A 23,061-nucleotide genomic window follows, 5' to 3' on the forward strand; every position below is an offset into this window, starting at 1 on the left:
GAAAAAAGTTCAAGATACATAGAAGTGAAGCCATTTAATTGTAGAGTAAACAATGATCGTAAACCGTGGTAAACTGCAAGAGGCAGAAGAGTACCTTGTTTGTCTCCTGTTAAGACCCAAATCTTTATCTTTGCTGCTGCCAGTTTGGCGATTGCCTCTGGGACACCATCTTGAAGCTTGTCCTCGATGGCCGTCGCTCCCAAGAGCTGCGAAGGCACGAGATTATTTGTGAGCAGCACATCACCATTTCTGAGAAGACCATTCAAGACCATTCAGAGGTTGTAAAGGGCAATGGAATTGACGCCACATAATTGTGTCTATTGTATTACCCTCCCCATACAGGATCCCACTCGTGCTGCCACCTCTGAGATAGAAAATAAAACAGAAATTGGGATGAACAAAAATCGAAGAATATCTCACAATACCAGAAGAACTAAATGTAAATGACAAAAGCTCAGACTTTTAATGCTTAATGTTCCTGGAAGGCTTACAGGTTTCCCAGGACAGCTACCTCAGAAACAGGATGAAAATCTGGACTGGTGGCAACACGGCTAGATCCCACCATTTTCCTTCTTGGTAGATGCCTCTTAAGTAACAACAAATATCTCATTTAGATATGGGCTGGGCAGAATTAGGTGAAAACCAAATCTCTATATAGTATAGCTCCCATTGTGTAGCCATTGATGACAAAAGACTAAGACTATACAACTTGTGACACTTAAGAATCTGGTTTAGTCAGCATTTGAGCATGCTCTTTAATTTTCTTTCACTAATAACAATCAAGCTGCCCTGGTCTTTAACAGATTATAAGTTGTCCACCGACGTTACCGGGGAACGTATAACTTGTATCACAATCGTGCGGCGTGAGTTCTACGGACGTAGCTTACCTTCAAGTTTGTTTCAATCTTCTCGTACACAAGGCCCTGCTTCTTCTCGCGGTCGGCGAGGGACATGCTGGCCTGCTCGTACTTCTTGCTCCAATCCAGGTACTCCTCCTCGCTCAGGTCCTTGTAGGACAGGCACAGCGTGCGTAGGCTCTCGGCGGCAAATGTCTGCAAAGATAGATGGAACATCACGATTTGAACGCAATCGCAACAGGCGCACAAGCGCAGCCAAGCCAAGCACATCTCCTCCCAAACACCAATACCTGTAGTCAGAGCCGCATCAAGTAAGATTAACCTACGACCGACATGGACCCATAATCAAGCACTACTAGCATCCACCAGTGCTGTCTAAAAAAAAAGCCTTCTAGTTCAATCGATTGTGTTTCACCAGTCATCAATTGATATGACTAATTGTTCACTGTAAATCCCTAAATACCAAGGACTAAGCTGGTGTTCGGATCCATACTGTGTGCTGGTACATGATGTTTAAGGTCAAGTAAGATTTATGACGTAACAATAACAATGCCGTCACTCTACTCGCGGTCATCTGCACGGTTCATCGTACACAACAGAAGAATACACGCAACACATTGTGGGATGGTTTCCAGTGCCTTTCACCATAAATATTTCAACTCGGTTGGCATTTATGTCAAGGAATAAAACTGTCCTTTATACATCTCGATGACCAAGCAGTATTTCAAGTAGAGAAGCGTGGATTCAGCCAAGTGGCTGGATGGCGAAGGCAGCGCCCCCATACGACGGTGACAGTCTCGGCACCATCGCTACATCAATGCCATATTATTCTGCTCTCAGGAATTACACATTTAAGCTTGATTTCCATTCCACGAAGCCTCTCTGTTCAGGGCAAGTGAGACGGTGGATCGTGTTGTATGGACAACTGGCAATCTAAGCCACTTCCTTTGGAAGCTGACCTGTGGCGTGACCTTTTCCTGGCCTCATTAACAACCATTCGTAGCCGACATTCACTGCGACCCGTGAGAACTGCCAGCAGACACGAATTAGGTCTCGTAACAACTGCGATACAACTGTACTTCACGGCACGTCTACTGGACGTAGCTTTATTATAAATGTAAAAATGTAAGTTCAAGTGGTAACTCTGATGGTGACCTACATTGAGGTCCTTCTCTGTTCTTTCACGATTTGGGTCGTCCTTCTGAAGCCTCTCCAGGATCACCGTGTCGGCTCCTTTGCAGTACAATCGCAACTTTCCTTCTGGGCTCCGGACTGAATTCACGAGAGCACAGACACGCGCGTGTACACATACACACACGCAGACAAATGCGCGCGCACACACACGCACGCACACACATACACACGCAGGCACGCACGCAGACACGCACACAAACACAGGCACGCAGACACGCACACATGCACATGCCGTAGACACGCACACACGCATGCACGCGCAGATACACAAGCGTATTTCATAACCAAACACACAAACCCACAATGGAAGTGATATTTAACAAACCATAATTGTGGTCTCGTGAAAGCACGTCAACCCCACATGCTTCCGAACTTAAGAGGCCTTCCAGCATTTTAAAGCCGTTGCATGTCATGAGTGAACATGCAGCTTTGCTAAATAATAATGAACGTTTTTTTACATAATTGTACAACAAAATAATATCACAAACCCACATTCTTTTTGAAGGATGGGTTTTTGCACAAACCCATTTCAGACGTTACACCTGAATAACTCGTCAGTGGCGTTACAGTGGCTTACATTCCTTCGCATGTTCCTTTATGCAATGTGCATGCTCAGCAAGCTGCCAGGGCATTATCTTGTTCTTAGGTTTTTTCGGTAAAGTCACGTAGAAAGTAAAATAAAATAAAAACAAAAATCACGACGTTTCGGAGGCAACACAAGTCTCCGTCATCAGGTGGGACCGTCACAGCCAGATTAGCTGTATCAAGTGAGGCAAAGATTCAAGATGTAATCCCTTAAAAGCGAGTTGAGGGGGGAGGGAGAGGGAGGGGGGAGCTCATCAGACTATGGTAGCCAATGAAAGGAACGTATCGGGAGGGAGGGGGGGCGAGGCCAAAAGGGTGGGCGATGGACCCTTTTGGCCTCGCCCCCCCTCCCTCCCGATACGTTCCTTTCATTGGCTACCATAGTCTGATGAGCTCCCCCCTCCCTCTCCCTCCCCCCTCAACTCGCTTTTAAGGGATTACATCTTGAATCTTTGCCTCACTTGATACAGCTAATCTGGCTGTGACGGTCCCACCTGATGACGGAGACTTGTGTTGCCTCCGAAACGTCGTGATTTTTGTTTTTATTTTATTTTACTTTCTACGTGACTTTACCGAAAAAACCTAAGAAGATGATTCCTTGCAGTCACGAAAGCTTCAAATCTAGAATTAGGCATTATCTTGCTCGACAAAAAAATATACCCAAGTGTGTTTTTTTTATTTGGTATGTTGTACGAACACTTACCTGGTTAAAGAGATATTACAACATGCACTCTACTGTAACAGTATATATTTTTTATTTTATTTCACAGCCCTGTGACAATCCACTGCTGGCTGAAGCCCTCCCCATGCCATGTCGGCCATGGGGGTTTTTTTTTTACCATAAGTCAGCACCCGCTGGCCGGCGCCGGCTGGCGACGAAGAGGGCACGAGATCCATGACCGAATCAGCTGTCACTCGTCGCAGAAGTTAACCACGGAAATTGAACTCGGGTCGGCAGGTTCATAGCGCAGTGAGCCAATCACTTACCCCGTACATATGCATTACATAGCACGGAATTTTTTTTTTATTGATTTCAGCTTCGACTCTGTCTGTTTCAATCATGAGTCAGTTGGCCTACAGCAATGATTTCCTGTCGGAGCCAGCGCACACACGCCTGCGCGCTTCCATGTGCGTTCACGTTCAACGTGTCACACACCGGCGGGGGCTTGCTGCACACACGTCCCTTACCGATGACGGACATGCGCTTGCGGTCGCTGTTGAAGTCCAGGATGTTGAGCAGCTCGTAGACGCGTTCGGTGCCCAGCTCGGCGATGGTCACGCTCTCCAGCGTGCGGTCCAAGAACACGTAGCCAAAGTTGCGGGCGGCCGTCACCAACGCCCCCTCGTCTGGCGACTGAGCCTGGTAAATGAGGTCACCTGCCAGAGGTGGCACACGCTTGGCGTCACTCGCCGCCACTTCTCCCGACAAGCAGCGGGAGACAGGCTCCTGCTCCGTCAAACAGACTGGCATCGTTTTGGCAAACAGACTGGCATCGTTTTACGTTACCCTTTAAAAATGGTGACGAATATTTACGTGCTTGAAAATAAAATGTAGCTCCCCAGCAAGTTAGGCTAAAGTCATTACGATGCCGTTTGTTGCAAATGAAATGTTAAATAATGCCAGTACACAGTACACAATCTTTCTAGCAACGCAAGATAGACAAACATTGTATATTGAATCATAGAAAGAGTTTTTTCTCATTTTTAAAGAGTAAGCTGTTTGCAATTACCTATATATTTATTAAAATATTAACCAAACTAACAACAATTTCATTGATTATACTGAATGTGAAATTTTAATTCAGCACGTACAGCAATATCATGCTACATACTTCTAATATGCAGACAATTCTTTAAGTCTAAATTCTCAACTTAAGAAATGTACCACTACTTCAAAAGCTGCGTGTATAATTGTATGCTCATCCATTTAAGTGTACCCGAGTGAGAATTAAATCCAAACGGATGTAACTCCACCGTACGTTTAGGTTCCCCAACACTGTCCGCGTGTAATCCCTGCGTGCCGTTCACGGGGCAGTGCCACCCGGAGAGCCATACCCTCTTTTTCCTCCGCCATGACAGTGTGGCAGAGCGCAAGCAGCTTGAAGAATTCGCAAGCGGTGGGGTCCTTCTTTAGGCGCACCAGGTTAACCAGACTGTGATCGTGAAACTCGAAATTCTTGTCAGCCCGCTCGTTCCAGCTCCAATCCACGGGGTTCTGTGGGACCCACGCCACGCGTTAGTCCCAGAGGTGTGCGAGAATGCACAGCACTCTCACAACTCGCGTGGGCAGGAGTCTGACACTTTTGCGAGAGAAGTAGTAACTGCCAATTATTTCAGGAGGGTTCTATATTAGAATGTTTGTCCAACATCAATGACATTGTGTGTTTGTGCGTGTATGTTTGTTTTCTTAGCCACTGAAGGAAACTGTAGAAGAACAGAAGAAACTCACGCAGGACAAGGGAGAACATACACACTCAACACAGTTGGGAATTAAACTCAGACCCTTCTTTGTATGAGGCCCAAGTGTTTACTGCTGCACTGCCCCCAGCAATCAAATGAGTGGAGTTTCACAATTTGCATTAACATGCAATATGTTTTTCACTGGGTGGAAATACACAAAGTATTTTCAATAGCTTGCGCAAAGTAGAAAGGACTTTATCGAATGCGCATTCATCATAAAAGAGTGGAGCAATTTACAAAGTACAACAGTTGCCTACAGGCGTTGTCAAAAATGCCACGAGTCTGCACAATCGCCCTCGTCCACATGCCAGATCTTTGACAACTTAAACCCAAGGCACGGCGCTATGGGCTTCTCCACTCGTGGCTGCATCCGCCAGTGTGGGCTCTCCGCTGCGTTGTTGAGCTTTCTGATTGATAACGAGAGCACAATTGCCTGGCATGGTTGCATGTCTATCGCCCGTGCGAGCTCACCCGCTATCATATCGCACATACTGTATAATTGTGCACTCTCTAGCATACGGGAACCTAGGAAACCATTTTGCATAGCGACAGGTAGGCAGGTACGGTGTATTATTATTCTAAGTGACTGCGACGGTGCTCAGGGAGTGGACCCAGAGCCCCAAGTGCACAGCTAAGTATCAGGCACTTCCTGAATTTAGATATGGGCGAACTTGGCGCTGAGGAATTCAGCTGCGGTGTTGTGACGTGGAGGGCGTCTCTGATCACTATTGCAGATATGCAATTTGCCCTTCTGAAGAGGACTTTTTAAATAAAGTTTTGCCGTTTCACAACCCCCCCCCCCCCCCCAGTGCTCAGCTGTTGTGCAGTCACCCCCCACTTGTCCGGAGGACAGAACACAATGCAGAGTCGACTCGTCGTCTACGAACTTTATTATTTTTGTTGTTGTTGTGTTGTTGTTGTCTATTCAGCTGACCTGTCGTCGCCGTCGCCGTCCCACCCATCGACAGAATTCATGACGGGAGGAGAGGGGACCGAGCGGATCGGCTACACATGCCCTCTGTACAAATGGCAGTTGTACAATGACGTGTGCAGTGCTGTAGCGTAGGAACGCAGCAATTAAAAAAGTATGGTTTGAGCCACCTAACGTGCACTGGTTAACCGACACAACTCCTGGACTAACCTCGAACCTTGCAGGTTTGGTTAGTGAAGGGCCATTTTAATGAGTAGACATTCACAACTTGCTGAGCGCCTTATTGAATGAACTGTATTTATCGTCACCGAGTCATAATTTCACTTTGAACGAATGCTTACCTTTCTAACTGAACGCGTTTTTGCTTCCTTTGCAGTGTTGCCTGTGATGGTAAAATAAACAGAAATGCAAAATATAGCATTAAACCGACAACACATGAACTTGCAGCATCAGCTTACAACGTATTGATTCCAAAGTGACAAACTGCAAGTGGAGCCATGCACAGTTTTTTTCCCATATTGCAAAGCGGTCAAACACGCACCGCCTCAACACTTTTGGTCTCGTCAATACAGCGCCCTTGTGTTGTGGCTAAAAGCACACACAGCTGATTTACTCCATGCTCAACGTGGAGACGAGGCATTCGCTCAACTTGTTTTGGATCAAATATCGCAACGATTCCACCAAACGCTCCTCCCTCCGTTCCCCCTTCGTCTCCATTAAGCCTTGCTCTCGTTTACTCGGATTTTAAGCAACACGTTCTTGTTGCCATTCTCTCTGCAGTCCGCTACGATTTTAAAATTTGACAAAATGCACCGCACGTCCCGAGGATTCCACCACCAAACTCTCCACACCCACCAAAGGCCATTCCTGAGATGGAGCACTTCTTGAAGGTCATGATGTTCTGCGTGAGCGTGCCCGTCTTGTCGGTGAAGATGTACTCGATCTGGCCCAGCTCCTCGTTGAGCGTGGTGGTGCGCGCGTTGGACGGAGTATCGTTCACCTTGAAGTACATCCGCAAGTCCCAGTTGATGAAGAAGCTCTGGCCCAAGCGGATGACTTCCACGCTGCGCGACAACGACACACACCACACAGCAGCACTCGGAAGTCAGTGTGTGTCTATTTGTTTATTATAATTACAACTACATTGTAGAGGCCTCAAGGCCTGCAATACAAAAACGCCTGCAAGGAGAAGCACTCTCAGCTATAAGTCTTTAATGGGTCTCAAGGTCCCTGCATTGCGATATTAGGCCAGTTCCATTGCAAGGAGTGTGTTGTGCTCAAAGGGAAATTCAAGGAAGCAGAAAAAATCCTCGCATATCAAGAGACCACTCAAATGTCCACAAATGCATCTCTACAAATCCATTTCCTGTACTGCCATCTCCTGGCCACCCCACAGGCTGGACAGTTTTGGAGTGTCACAAACAATGTATGTATGTAGAACTTCTTTCGCTCCGTATGTCGCCAACCGTGCTAATCGGAGGTGCGGGGCTAATCGGAGGTGCACCTTTGGTGCTGGATCACAGGTGTGCATCACCGTGCCCGACCAAAGGGTTGCCAAGGACTCATGGGTCGCGCCTCAATGAATGAAGTACAAAATCCCGAGTGAGGGGTACACCCACGGAAAGGTCAAATTAAACTGCCCTTTTGTCTGCGATTTTACTGCACCTACATACGATGAGAATCGCAATACGTGGCAGTGCAGCATTTCTAGCAAGCCGTGGTTGTGACGTTGTGATTGCGCAATCGCTTAATTCGACTGCGCAATCAACTGCGGCGCAGTGCCTATTGGGGGCAACAAGAAAACAAAGTGCCGAGGACGGGGGGCTGCGTCGCTGGCGCAGCGGTTGTTTCGGTTGCTTGGAACCGCCGGGTCAAGGGGAGCCACCTCAACACCGAGTGGGAGCTCTGAGCAATCAGGGAGGAACAGCGAGATGCGGAGAGAAACATGGAACCACACGGACACGTGCAGACGTGGAGAGAAACACGCAAAAGCTTAGTCCTACCTACAGGGTCATTACAGTCTTACTGCAACTTGGCTGGAGTCAGTAGTAGTGTGGCTCTATAGATCCCAGGGCATGTTGGCTATTGAAGGTAGATGACTACGAGGTGCATTTAAGTCCGTGCAAAACATCGCCAAGTAGGTGAACTGCAGTTGGCTTTCTAACCGGCAAGTCAGTGGGGGGCACAGCAATCGTGGCAATGCCCCCCTTCCTGCCGATTGAGACCGACATGTTTTATTTATTAATATTTATCAGAGAGAATGCATTAAATGATTTTTTATGTTGCAAGTTTGGCACCACCCCCCCTCACCTACTCAGAAAGTTTCTAGATCTGCCTCTGGTGTATGCGGCGTTTACTTCAACGACTTAGAACCATGAATGACAACAGATCGTAACTAGACCCTGTTTGCATTTAAATTTCATATTGATGGTAACACATAGCGTGCGGGATCTCCTCGCAGGCGCTGTTTTGTGCGACTCACCTGACGTAAAGCGAGATGGGCACCACGGTGTTGAGAAGGATGATGTAGCCCCAGAAATTGAGGAAGCCGGTCCAAACCGCCCATTCACTCACGGTGTCGGGGGTGGGAACGGCAGGGTCTCCGGTGATGCCACTGCAATATCGCCCAAAGCCCTGCCCATGGACGAGCTCCCATATGGTGTTGCCAATAGCAAGACCAGTGGCCATCACAAGCAGCATGCCGAAAATCTGCATGCACACACAGACACACACAAAACACACACAAAACACACACACACACACAGACACACACAAAACACACACACACACAGACACACAAAACACCGTCAGGTTTCTGCACACAACAATCGGAAACAATGCTATTGGATTTGGAGGAATGGTCTCATCCAGACAGGCAACACAATGGTCATGGCATTAAATTCTTCGTTTGATTACAATATTAAATTGATATAATTTTTTATGACCAAATGATTTGGAAATGCACTCTACGAATTTGCTTGCCGTGTCAGATTGCTAACATGCTCAACGGTCAAATCATAAAAAGAAACTCAATTAGCAATATGGTCATGTGACATGTTGTACATTCTACTATACATGCTTAAGTTGTGCGAACTACTTGCAGTCATTCTACGGCACGTAACCAATGGAATTACAGTTGAAGGGTCCTGACTAAAACATCTTAAACATTATCTTAATTTCATGTAACTCTGCATAACCACACACGTAACAATGAATCCAGTATTAATCGTCAGCCACAAAACAGAATTAGTGATTTTCTCAACTCTATGGAATTCCACCGCTAAATCTACCCAACCCATATTTTGATTTCGATAAATTGTTTTTATTTTGTCTGGATGTTGCATTCTTATGTATATGCGTGCCCTGTGTTGCACTGTCTTAAGATGGTCATATTATTTCGACAGCGTATATAAATAGCAAATTATTACGAATGAAATGCCCACCAAAACAAGTTTGAAAAAAATCTGTAAACAATCTTAGAAATCATAATCAACGATTTTTGGGTTTAGATCGCGTTATTTATAAATGTGTCGTAACCCTCCACCACCCGACACGGCCAATCAGTAAAAAAAGTGTCACGTTGACAAAAGACAAATAGTTCACTGCTTTAGCCCACCGGTGTGTTGAAGCGTGAAACCACAACATTTACAATTTGAGTACGACGTTTCGCTGGTAATTGCATCCAGCATCATCGGGCAATTCGCCAGAATCTTAGAAATTGCCATCAGTCTCATCACAGTGATGGCAATCTGGCTAAAAGTAGTATCTACAACAGGGTGGAAACCAGCGTGAAATGCCATTTGTATAAACAAGAATGTAAAATTCGAAGATGACTTTGCCAATTATTAACCATGGAGGGACCTAATTCTCCAGGAATAGTATGTGCAACCAGAATGAAAATAACACAACAAAGGCAGTGTCGGTATCTGGCGCAAATGTTCCAGTTCTTTCTTAAAGACACTTGCGTTTGATGAAAGCAACGATAGCATTTTTTAAAGCTTACCATAAAAACGATTTTGTTCATTTGTTTGTCAATTTGTGTCCTCTTGAACTTCGTCTCCCCACTGTTTTTCATTATTTTGGTGTCAAAACCTGGAAACAAAAGAAACAATTTAATTCAAGTCATAGCCGTCACTGACAGACATCAATGCAGTGTTCGCCTGGCGTAGATAAGCAATGTACACACACACACTGCTGCTTCGGCTATGGTCTCAGCTCAGCGCATTATTGAAAGTACTCTTCCGGGACTATAGCCCCGATGCACTATTATCCCTGGCTTTATACATTTGATATTTGCATCTGAAAGCCCTTTGTTGCAAAGCTACAAATGAGTGAGATAATGTCTCTGCAGGTTAACAGTGTGCATCACGTAACTTAAAATCATTTTTAGTCAACAAAACAACACTGACCACAAGGTGAGCACAAACGGTCAAGACTGCAGAGATTTTAGAGATAGGTAGATTTTTCGATTTAAAGCTTTCGTGACTGCAGGGATTCATCTTCTTGGTTCTTTCGGTAAAGTCACGTAGAAGAGGATGGCTGCTTGCGTTGTGGCTGAAACATCGTGGGAATTATTGTATTATGTTTTATTATTTTATTACTTCCCTTCTACGTGACTTTACCGAAAGAAGCAAGAAGAAAAAAGATAGGTAGATGTTTATTCTTTTTCAAAATTCATTCACAATTTGTATCCACTTTCGAAAATTACTCTTTTTATCTATCTTCATTTTCCCTTTTCTCACAAATGTATTCCATAAGTCCTAGTCTCCATTCCATAAAACAATGGAATGTCCTTTCGGCACTCTTGCACTCAGAGGTGTACTACGTTGTTTTGGGTCGGTGGAGGAGGGTCTTACAACAGACATTTGGGCCAGATCATTACGCTGCCCAACCCAAAAAAAAAATCGATTTTGAATCATAATACTGGATGTCAAAAAGCCTACATGCTAAATAGCCATTTAATCACAGCGCTATTCACAAGGCAATTTTCCAGCATATTAGGAACCCACGTTAGAAATTCTCAAAGTGGACTTGAATGACCCGAGTGTTTGGCTTGGGGCTCCGTGTACCTGCAAAGATCACGAGTCCGTGGCAAGTCTCCGTGTTCCGGATGCGACAGCCGCGAAGAAGCAGCTTGTCATTGTCCAGTGAGTACATCTTGTCCTTCCATTGCATGGTGCCCAGGTACTTGTCCAAGCGGTTGTTGGGAGCCTCGCTCATAATTATGGCTGAACTCAGTAAAGTGGTGGGATTAGGATGGGGGGAGACGAGAGGGGAGTAGGGGAACGTGAGATGCTTTGCTTTTGCTAAATAATGTTATACAAAACACATGTCAGATGGAGACAACTTAAGAACAGATGCGGAATGCACGAGCAACACGACACACTACATGGCGATTTATCCGTAATTGCAGTGGTGCAGTGGTGCGGTGCGAGGGATGCGTTTTAAATTAAACAACGGACGTTAAGATTTTGTAAGGGTTCGTGCACTCCTCAGTATTAACCAGGGCGGCCACGGGGGTTCGAAGACACGCAACTCTGCAGCAAGCAGCAAGCCCCCGTTGTTCTCAATCCTGTGTAGCACCAGGCCCTGCAGTAGCACCCTGTACTAGCACCAGGCCATGTAGTAGCACCAATCCTATAGTAGTACCAATCCTGTGTAGCACCAGGCCCTGTAGTAGCACCAATCCTATAGTAGTACCAATCCTGTGTAGCACCAGGCCCTGTAGTAGCACCAATCCTGTACTAGCACCAGGCCCAGGTGAACCGCGATGGACTTACCATTAAAGTCAGAGAGTTGTTTTTCATCTGTCAGATTGTTGTGTGTCACCGTCAAGGCCTGCTTGAACTTCAGGTTGGACTCTCTAGTAAAACAACACAAGGGAAACGCACATTAACCCACATTCATGGTGTCTATTGACAGAGTGCTATATACAACAATGATTATATTACATTTTATCATTGGATTGTGTTGGACACACAAATAAAGGCATACATATTAATTGTAACGTAATTACCTACATTGGATTTGTTGATGACGTAAATTATTATAGAACAACGAATGATGATGAACTGCAGAAAATTACTGAAGAACGAACCTCCAAAGTCCACGAAACTCGAGTTCAACAGCTCATAAAAGAGCACCCTTATCACTCACTATCTTGTTTGATTTGTTTATCTGTTGTGTTCTCATACCTTTTTAATGTAAATTTTTGTTATGTTGTAAAAGGTTTGTGTGGGGGGTTAAAATGTTAAGTAGATTGAGATGCAATTTGCCCGAATCACACTATCGAAAAACAAATTATCATCATCATCAAACGATGAGACGCAATCCTACTTTAGATTCTGAGATCAAGGAAACAGAGTGCAACAAAGGGTCAGGCCAAAGATTACCCGTCCAGCTCGGCTGTCTCCAGATAACACAAGCTGTTGGGTTCTGTTGTAGACAGCAGCAGCATATCAGCCTAGACAGAGGCGCAGGGCAAGACCAACAGCAACAGTTATAGACACAGAACATACTAGCGTGTTTTACGTGTAGTTGTAATAAAAAGAATAATGTGTAGGCCCCTGACCATGAATCTATGCAGGTCAGTGCAGTTTGGCAAAAGGGGGGCTAGGCTCAGATGTCATTCGTCACTGCTGATAGCGATGGCCAGGAATTGAGCTGGGGTCGCTAAACACAATGATTTTATGATCCTTACAGGAAAGAGTGTGAAAAGTAAAGTTGTTAAATGATCACAAGGCCAAACGTGTTTCTGTTTTTTGAACGGATGCTAGAAGCCATATTACACGGTGTGACGTCACACGCCAACATCACAAGATGCAGCCCCACAAGGCAACCATTAGGAACGCGTTTCTTACATAAGACATTCCCTGCGTCATCACCGCTGGTTTAGTCTTTCTATTTTAAATATTTAATCGTTGGGACACCCGTCCGAGAGACTGCATCATCAATCATTACTTCAACCAAAAGTCAACAGAAATTGTTCCGATGACTGACTGCAGTGTGTTGTAGGTTGCACCATTTCGCAACACACGTGACAAAGAAAGGTAAACCAGGTACACTGTGCATGACGCAACATGGGACGTATCTTGGTGAGAATGGAAACTTATCTCTAACCCTTGCCCCTACACGTCAGTTTAGTTGAGGAGTTACACTGCAGGTTATTGCTTTTAGGGTTAATTTCAATGCTAATAGTGTTCACAATGTACATGTTACACTATTCACAAGCACACTAACAAATTAAGTGGACAGCAATGGCCAGACGTTGCTAGCATATTAATTAGGGTATCTAATCAGAAGGGCTAGTTGAACTTACTGGCACAAAATCATTTTTCTTTAGCCTTAAGAGGTCTCCCACTTGTATATTCATCCACTTATCTTCTTTGAAGCTGCAATGGAAAATGGTGCAGTGAGTTATGACAACGTAATGTCTCATAAGTGAAATAATGCGATAGTTCATGTTGCCCACAATGGCACCGAATTGACACGGCCACATATTTCAGACACTCATCTCACCTTCCATTTTGCATTATTTCACATTTCCTGTTATTGATCTGCTTGTCACTTCTGTGCCTTGACTGAACAAAACAAAACACATGTTAAAGGCAGAGTATTTACCAAGTGGGCTCACCATTTAGAACAAGCAAATAATGAAACATTACATTTCACATTGGCTAGTACTCATGAATTAAGGATACTGAAATGTGATATGCATGTTGAACTTCTGTCGCACTGTACGTAGCCAACCGTGGTAATCGGAGATGGCGCGAAGGACAAACTCGTGGTGTTATTGTACCAGGTGAAACCCACACACAACGTTTGTCAAGGCTAAACTGCCCCCCACAGGTGGCAACCAACATTGCGTCAAACAATAACAAGTACAATATCATTACCAAATTAAGGTTAAAGAATGCTTACTCTTCTGAAATGTCTACGTTGAATTCACGGGATTCAGAAAAGTTTCCAACGAGCACGGCAGGATTAATATTGGAACAATATGTCCTCAACGAAAATCCCATCTCAGCGGTCTGCTGATGAAAGCAACAAAGGAGTTGCCGGTTGGAAATGCCACCTCCTGCGGGTAGGCAGGCAGGTAGTGGTACGTGTTCCTTTGTACGAAAACACCCCATCTTATTACCAGTGCTGTGTATTTTATAAGGTAAGAGAGACCAACATGGTAAATTAATATAGTTACGTATAAAACGTGGAGGTTGCCACAGGAGATGAGGAGTTGATGTAATATTTGTTGACAGAGACACAATTTGTGCATAAAGTAATACATTTAGTACCGAACGTATTTCACAGTTGGGTTTAAGGCATAAAGGAAGCTATATTGACTTTAGGAGTTGGCTATCCTGGTTTAACTCACAATATCATCCACAGCATCCTTGATGGCCGTGATTGAGAGCACAATAACCAGCGGTACAAAGGTGGTGTACCACGCCAGGGACGAGATGATTGGGATGGCCTGCAAGGATAGATACAAAGATCAGCAATGGGGAGACAGACAGCAGAGGTACGCGACAGGAGACCGAATGAGATGGCAGGTAAAAGACTAAAGTACACAATGCGAAAGAGGGACAAAGAATGAAAACAATGCACGACAAGCACCAGTTTACAGCATAATCGTAATTCAAATTACAGATAAAGCTGACGTATATTTTTCAAGTTCTCCCTTGCCGAACAAATTTACCACTAAATGGGTTCTCACGGAATAAAATAAAGGCTTGTGTTTCATATTATCCACGATAAATTGCATTCTAATTCTTCCACCAAGAAATAAATACAAACTATGAAGAGCATAACTCCAAATATGTATCTGAAGTGCAATGCTAAAATAATATATAATCTCCTCCTAGGCAGTTTTTAGTATTGTGAATGTACAGCAAGTATCCAAACACAGGCAGGACCTGCAGTCAGCAATGAGAACACTAGGATCCATTCTTCAGTCTTGGCACAAAGGGGCCCTTAAGTGGTGCAGTGGAAGTCTCTCAACATGCCCTTCACCAAACATGAATATTGGTGGAACCTTTCATAGCTACAAGCAGGGCTTAATGTATCACGCTGCTAGGCTGCGTGACGTCACGTGTCACGTACTTTAACATGAAAGACATGAGTGAGTCCTCATTAATGGCAGTTTAATATTGAGGACTAGGAAGTTAAATTTGAGTCCCGTCCTTAAGGACACCTGGTGACCCTGCACAATATAAACACAAAAGGGTTGTTTTTTCTTGCACACCACCGCCGTATCATACGGACAAAATAACACGACATGGATGTGACGTCTTAAGATGTATTCCCGCAACAGCATTCTGAACTGTTCTGGCTGAAATTAAACACTGGTTACAGCCGTTTTTAAAATATATATACTCTATGTGTCATGATAACCTTGCATTTGTAGACAGAAACCATTCGTTTTCATTATCAAATACAACACGTTAAAGCTCATGGCACACCAGCATGAAATTATCACGCTTCCACGGGCTGACAATATGCTCACCTGCAGGATCAGCAGGAACAAAAAGTACACATTGGCCACCCGTTGGAATTGCTCGAGCAGATTCATGGGCAGAAAAGTCACGAGGTTGTACTTGGCAGTTTTGATGTAATTCCCCTGAAATGAAAGGGCCCGCGTGATACAGGTTATTAATATAATGGAGTGGCGGCAGTCCTCTTTGGAAAATGTGAAGCAAGGTGGACCGGTCACAATTCACTGCAGTTGAACGAACGTTATCAATAAATATTTGTATGTAAAAGTAGAATTCGCTTATCCAATGCACACTCACCTTGTACCGTTTTTGCTTCATACAGTGATATTTTGGGACCGTGAATTGGCCGTTGAACTCTCGATCGTTTGCCTTGACTTTCCATTCCTCTGTGAAAATAATAAAAGCAATTTATTCCATTATCTTTGGGATCTCCTTCACCAAATGTATTTCAATTGTGCCCGTGGCGTCATGGCACAGCACGTGAAACGCATCGCAAATTGCCTTGGAAGAGATTTTCTTCGTAATAATGCTTTAAGTGGTCGTTTGATCACTTTCATGGCATGGGTCTCACACTTTCCCATGTACTGTGCTAGGAGACATTTTGCTAAATGACAGTCAAACTCATATTTATTTATCCGATCTGGAAATAAGTGCAAAAAGCTGATTTAATATGAAACTCCAATTTTTTTTCTTTGTGTGCGGTCATTGGTGGCTGCTCTGAGACCATAAAACTCACTCGCGGAAGATTAATGAAGGGTGGCCCACCTGGATTCAAACCCATGATTTCTGCACTGCCAGCTTCGTACTACCTCTGATCTTGAAGCCACCCAGCCATCTCTGTATTGACTGGAAGAACCCCAGGACAAGGCTCTTCTGGTGATGCTCCAGTGGCACTTTCAGTCAGCAACTTCCCACAGACAAATTCCCAGTCACCATTTCAGGAAGTCAGAAACGAGGCCCTACTGGCCAAGCACGATGTGGCACACCCACAATGTTGCACACGAGAGGAAGTTCTATTGTTTCCTCGACACATCGCACTGTGAACCACTGTTTTGGCGATGCTGCCGCACTCTGGGTATCACCGCCAGCGGCGGGTTAACAGGTGTTGGGGTTCCATGTAAAAGTTGTAGCCACTGCTGAGAAAAAAACCTTCCCTCGAGGGAATTCTAAATAGCTACCCTCGAGGTTATTTTTGGAGGTCCAAAATATCTGCCCTCAAAGCGGCCCTCATTTTTTTTCTCTGCCTGGGATTGTCTATGCTGTTCTTTAAGTTTGTTTTAAAAACGAGGTTTATTTTTCTTTCATACACTCTTTTCGGGGGAGCAGTGGTGCCACAACGGACATGGGTGCCGCGGTCATGGAAGGCCCTCTTCCCTGCACGGCCAACATGGTGAAGTATGGTCACAAAACCACAATGGCCCACATGGTGTGGAGAAGTCTTCATCCAGCAGTGGACTGAATAATGGCTGCGTACTGTATTACACTTAGCTACTCTACATTTGTCTCCTATTTTGATCCCAATTTTAGCAGGGTTCTTTTTTACACATCTAAATACTTTCTGAATTAAAATGTCATCTATTTTAACGGCTATGGGCTGATGCAACGCTAACTACGTAGCCTCTAAAAATGATTGTGTGATCAGAGCTGCCGAAGGGATGTTGATCCTGCAGACTTCTACAATGGAGGCCCCATAAACACAAGGCCCATTCGAGAATGTCCGTTTCTCTCTCTCCGACGGGTGTCCAGGTTGCACCGCGTGCTGTGGGGCGCGATGCCCGGCGTTACGAACGCAAATTCGGTCCCTGAAGAAGCTCCCGGCACGTGCAGCAAAATCGTTGGCCATCGTGCGGAACAGCACGCGGCAAAAACGCGACAGTTCCTCGGAGAGCTGTATAGTGCAATGTTCACGTTTTATACTTGCGGTGTTTAACTACTTATCAGTTTGTACCAAGGCACGGACTTCACCTCAAGATAACACAGAGCACACGCCCTCAAGGTAAGCACAGCGAATAATTCGTTGTGCAATCCACAGGGATCTCCTCTTATCTTTTTTTAGCAGTGGGACTCTCTCCTCACATGCTCTTTCAGAATAGCGCTCGTATCGTAGCGTGGTAAACAAAACCTAACGAACCAATCAATACATTCTACAACATTCTTATACAGTATATTTTTCATGTGTTGCTGTTTAAGTTTAAATAAATATCCTTAACTGGTGATGCATTTTTGCTTTCGACCATCAACTTTTTCTTTATTTGCTTATCCTCCTTTTAACGGAATTTTTGGTTCCTGTGACCTAATGTGTGACCTAATGTTACTTGTTTTTAATGATGTCATTGCAACTAGGTGTAGGTAGAGCATTTTCTCTTTGCTTGCCAGATGGAAAACACTGGAATGGCTTTGGAATAAACTCTTTCCATTGTTTAATCAGTTAATCGACTTCATTAACCTGCCCTGAACAAGGGACCCTTTAGTGACTGGAAGCAAGTTGATTTTTGTTCTGCCGACTCGTTCGTAAATATGCAGCCGAGTTGGCCACGTGGCCGGAGTACCCAGTCGCAATGAAGGCAGCTGCAAGCGCAAAGGCCAGTTGGGATTCGACTCAGCCCATCGTCCCTTCGGGAGCTGACAAAATTAACATGATGATGATAAGGCCTTATTACTTGTGCAAGTAGTGTGGTTCAATATGTTACGATGTCTCCACAGAGTATGATGTCTCCACAGAGTAAACCCACAACATTTACAATTTGAGTACGACATTTCGTCGGTAATTACAACCAGCCTCATCAGGCAACAGCCAGAGTTGTGGAGAAATCCTCTTGTTACTAATTTTCCGTGTCGGGTGGTGTCGGGTTTAACGACACTTTTATATTTACGCGATCCAAATAAAAAAAACCTCTTATGGATATTGGTGGCAAAAGCCAACATGTTAAACTATACAAGCCTGCAAGGCGGCCAGGTGAAGGCAGCGCAGCAATGGATTGAATCTGACTGTGAAGAGATTGAACTGTTATCCCCTTGTTTGTGTGCTTTTTTCTCTGGGTTCTCCACTTTTCTTCGAGATGCCAAACACTAATTGATAGAATTGGTGAAACAAACCTCTGCCGAGTCTTAATGACTCGGCAGAGGTTTTCCTTCCAGAATAGAACATCACTGTATTATTAAAGTACAAACTAGTGAGGAAGGTTGCTAAACCACGGCCATCATCAAGGAATTCATCACACCACTTTGTCAATAGGCTCTTGTTGTTACCTCACAAAGACTGCCCCCACTGAACATTCAGGTTTTGAATCAAAGCAAGCGGTGCATTACAGGGGCAAGTCACTGCCCATCTCTCCACTGCAGTACGCAAGTTGCACACGTGAATGTTGACTCTCGAGCAATTCAGGTGGCGGAGGTTGGTTGGCAATCTCCGGCTGTCTCACCATTTGCAAAACATTTCTGAAGTAACAAATATTTACCATTACACTATGTTGTTCAAGTGATGGCAGTCGAACGTTTGTTCTAAATTTAAAATAACCTGCGCTTTAAATTAACCAAGTGTTGAGAGGGTAGAGCGCTGATGAATGATTAATTTGCAAGATGCATTTTGTCATATGGCACATTGCCCTGGCCAATGTACGTTTTTTTTTGCGATGACAGGAAACTGGAGAACCGAGGAAACCCACGTAAAACAGGGGGACACTTTGTTGTTATGAGGCACACATGTTTACCACTGCGTGATGTGTTTCCTATATGTGCCTTAGTCATATCAGCAGTGTCAATATTGGCCTCTATGGAGGAGGGTTGTTAAGGATTCTACTGGGCAGTTGGAGGCAGTCGCCCTCCAGCAGCAGCGGAAGGTAGAGAAGCGACGCTCACAACAACGAGCCGAGCTCCGGGCAGCTAAACCGCATCGAGTTGGCACAGTAGGGGGCACAAGTGGGGCAACTGGCAGTCATCTCAGTCAGTCAACCCATGGCACCTGGGTTTGTCCCGTGACCTCCTGCCAGCACGTCTTCGACACTTCACGTGGCTTTAAAGTGCACTGAGCCTGACAAGCACCGTGATGAAGTCACCACCGCTTAGTGGCAAATAGCGGCTGTTCCTCTTGGTCATACAACTCTTCCAGCTAGCCACCAAATCCTCAAGCCACTTCAACAGCGATCACCTTCGTACTCACCAGGCTCATCGCCAGGGTTCTTTTTGTCTTCCCCTTTACCGCTGTCCTCATTCTCATCCAAATCGTCGTCCGTGTTGTCGTCATCCTGGTCGTCGGTATCCCCGGACTTCTCCGCATCCTCGTACAAGTTCTCCAACGCGGGGCCCTCGTTGCTGTCCATTCCCGAGTCGGAGCCGTTCATCTTCGGGTCCCAGTGGCTGCCGATAGGGACAAGAGTCGTGGGGTTCATTACATTCGGGGACGAATCATCGAGCTTAGCTTTTTTTTTATTGGAATAGTCACATGCTTAGGTCAGCAATGCAATTTCATAAATTACATTTGCAACTTCAAATCCTGGCTGGGGGCTGATGGAGATCATCATCCCTCCAGGGTTAATAATGTAAATAGCGCTCTGTGGGAATGTAAACATGTGTTTGTTCTATCGATAGACTCACACCCACCAGGGGAATGTGGAATTTCCAGCACCGGCTCAGGGCTCTACACAGGAGATGAGCACTGCCTCAAAGCTCATTTGAACCGGAATTCACTTTGCGCTGATAAACTTAAGTCACTAAAACGTAGCAAAGCCGTAGAGAGCCCAGTTCGATAAACAGTACTGGGATAAAAAAAAATCCTGATATTTTACGTTTCCACAAAAGGAACTGTATTAAATTACCGGGTTAAAGGTCACGAACCAGCCAATCAGACAGTTGGCTATTGATGTAGCTACCTCACTGTTGACTGAAGAGGTATAATTTTAACTTTATTAATATAAATACAGTACACGAAATGAAAGAAAATCGCTGCACACGTTAAATGTATTTTTAAAAAACAATACTTTGTAATTTATATTTCAAATTGGATTAAGTTCTAAAAGCTTGTTTATAAACGAGAAGTTGGGGCACAGCTGGCTTCTTCAGACCGGCAGGAATGTGGAGCTGACACATGGCCCACCCACGTCAGCTGGAACATCAGCAACGAACTTTGCCTAAATTATAATTTCTCGATAAATAGCTTTTCTTGCTGCCGTCAGCACGTTTTCCCGATCGCGATTCAAGCCACGCTGACGGAGCAGAAATTCGCATTCTTTTGTCCGTTTAAAACAACCCTTTAGAACGTAACACTTAAAATATTGTCCCTCGTATACAGTACGATCATAGCAAAAGTAAAATAAAGCGTACGCGTAAAATACTGTTATGTGTCCACTAAATGCGGGTCTATGCCATATACAGCCCCAAGACACAACGACGCAGTCAAACAGGAATTGACAACAGGATCTGTGGTGTTTGTCCAACTGTGTCCCCACCGCCGAGCGTGATTGAGCAATCACAGTGAAATGGGGTGATGAGGAAAGCCACGCACACACAAGCTGCTGCTGCTGGTGGTGGTGTCGCAATGCATAGTTTGAGCGGAGAGACGTGACTTGTGAATCACACGACTGTACATCAGGAGTGACCATTCCACAGCCGGTGCCTGTCTTTACTCTCACACGCGCCTTCCCCATCAGACACACTGGCAGCTACTGCCGTATTAACCAAACCAACGCAAATATTAATTCAATGTTAAGTCATCATTTAATACGTAGGCATTCGCAACCAATATCATCCCTAACATAGGTTTTTTTCGGTTAGATCCCGTAAATATAAATATGCCGTTAAAGCAGCCACCACACGACACAACCAATTAGTAAAGTTTGTGACGGGTTACATTAACTAATCCTGTTCACTAGTTACTTCCATGGAGATTATCCCCTTCTGCGATGTTAATGTGGCAACTGTACAGCGTTTTACCGTGCAATTGTTTGAATCACGCCATTATTAAATTGAATTATTATTCCGGTCAAGTTAGGTAATATTAATTATAGGTGAAATTGCACTTTCAAGAACAGGAGTCGCGGCTCATGGGGGTTAATGTGTACGGGGAGTTATGTTGTCCTACGGCAGGTTGCGAGGGAAATTCGCTCGGTTATCTCGGAGGACTTTATTGAGACATTACAGTGGAGGGTTGCGTCGCCTGGTTGCAAACTCAAGAATTTTGTGTCGGTGATAACGGAGCAACGTGAACCAACCACGTAATTGCGTGTTTTGTACATTTCGAGTCTCCTTAACCAAACTGTTAACATATCATTGAAGTAAAAATTAGCTAAATGTGTAAAAAACTTCATGGAGAAAATCGTTGCATTACAACATTCAGAAATTTAACATCGTTTCACTCAGCTCACCGTCTCTCCACGGTCTATAATTTGCATCCAACTTTGTACGAGATCATCATTATCATCAGCCATGATCAGTCCACCATTGGATGAAACCCTTCCCAACTCATGGATATTCCACATTCCAGCGATGGCACACAAGTAGAACTCCTCTTAACCATGACCCTATTATCTGCAGGCGCTATTATCCACTCAAAATCTCCCTCTTATCCACGAATCTTTGGAGTTTTTCCATCCTCCATTGTAATAAGGCTTCCTATTATCCACATTTTATTTCTGCAGCTTGAAGGAGTTGCATGGGAATTGGTCCTATCATCCATGCAAAAACAAATTACGCAGGCAGCGAATGAACAACGGTATTTTAAATGTCCATTCCACTGCTGATGGATGAACAATTAAACATCCTGCAGGGAATTATGGCCAGGAGCAAAACCTATTATTATTGCATAAGCCTGACTTTTACATAGCAGACCGCCTGACCGTGACCCCCAGAAGGATCTTTAAATGTCCATTAACTTAGCATTTTAAAGGGGCAACATTAGCATTGGCATGGCCAGGGAGTCACGCCTACGCAATTCCATGGCTATGGACAGTGCACACGCAATGCTAAAAACAGCAGCGCGTTTTAGTATCCACTACAACAATGTTCTTATTGTCCCCACATTTATGGCAGTAAAGTTGATTCACATAGCAAATACATCCTAATGTCTGTGGCTTATCCATAGGCCTTGATCATCCTCTTGTTGTGGAATTTACATTGGGAAATGTCATCATCATCACATTTGTCACAGAACATACATGATTGGCAAATTCATCCTCTGATCTGAGACTTCTTAACGGATAAGTGCAGCACAATCGTGGACATGGCAGGATCAGTGGTGTAAATCCCTCGCCCTGTGGATTAGAGTTCACCTTTAGCTTTCTTCTTTTAACATTTCCCTTGAAGTAAACTCACTCACACGATACTACCCTTCCTCTGTGCGAACAAGCCCACAAAATCCGGGGCTACTTGACTCATACTTGACTCAGCCCAACAAAACATATTTCGCCGTCTGAACAACCCCTGACAAAGATCCCCCGTGTAGCCTTAACAGACTGTTGGGGCAAGTGCTGTTGGCGAGCACCTACAAAGACTGGCAGGCGGCACACGAGTGGGTGGGTGGCCTGCACCATGACCCGACACGCACACACAC

General features: G+C 44.7%; 1 protein-coding gene across 7 annotated transcripts in view; it reads right to left on the reverse strand.

The window, feature by feature from the left end:
- LOC144722093 (phospholipid-transporting ATPase IC-like) overlaps positions 1 to 23,061 on the reverse strand; it is a 51,785-nt gene that overhangs the window by 10,724 nt on the left and 18,000 nt on the right. For 4 of the 7 annotated variants that reach the window (XM_078600232.1, XM_078600230.1, XM_078600231.1 and 1 more), the window contains 18 exons: positions 19,678 to 19,874; positions 15,816 to 15,904; positions 15,530 to 15,643; positions 14,399 to 14,497; positions 13,546 to 13,607; positions 13,346 to 13,418; positions 12,420 to 12,490; positions 11,808 to 11,890; positions 11,097 to 11,255; positions 10,031 to 10,119; positions 8,510 to 8,736; positions 6,883 to 7,091; positions 6,369 to 6,409; positions 4,692 to 4,851; positions 3,825 to 4,013; positions 2,017 to 2,129; positions 888 to 1,052; positions 95 to 206 (listed from right to left, as the gene is read on the reverse strand). In XM_078600232.1, the coding sequence (XP_078456358.1) occupies positions 95 to 206; positions 888 to 1,052; positions 2,017 to 2,129; positions 3,825 to 4,013; positions 4,692 to 4,851; positions 6,369 to 6,409; positions 6,883 to 7,091; positions 8,510 to 8,736; positions 10,031 to 10,119; positions 11,097 to 11,255; positions 11,808 to 11,890; positions 12,420 to 12,490; positions 13,346 to 13,418; positions 13,546 to 13,607; positions 14,399 to 14,497; positions 15,530 to 15,643; positions 15,816 to 15,904; positions 19,678 to 19,858 (2,236 nt within the window). In that variant the 5' untranslated portion in view covers positions 19,859 to 19,874. Of the gene's footprint in view, positions 1 to 94; positions 207 to 887; positions 1,053 to 2,016; positions 2,130 to 3,824; positions 4,014 to 4,691; positions 4,852 to 6,368; positions 6,410 to 6,882; positions 7,092 to 8,509; positions 8,737 to 10,030; positions 10,120 to 11,096; positions 11,256 to 11,807; positions 11,891 to 12,419; positions 12,491 to 13,345; positions 13,419 to 13,545; positions 13,608 to 14,398; positions 14,498 to 15,529; positions 15,644 to 15,815; positions 15,905 to 19,677; positions 19,875 to 20,111; positions 20,208 to 20,837; positions 20,967 to 23,061 lie in introns of those variants that run through there. The other 3 variants (XM_078600228.1, XM_078600233.1, XM_078600234.1) reach the window with 3 other exon arrangements.

This window comes from Lampetra planeri, chromosome 13 (genome assembly GCF_965212315.1).
Source record: "Lampetra planeri chromosome 13, kcLamPlan1.2.h2, whole genome shotgun sequence".
Classification (NCBI taxonomy): Eukaryota; Metazoa; Chordata; class Hyperoartia; order Petromyzontiformes; family Petromyzontidae; genus Lampetra; species Lampetra planeri.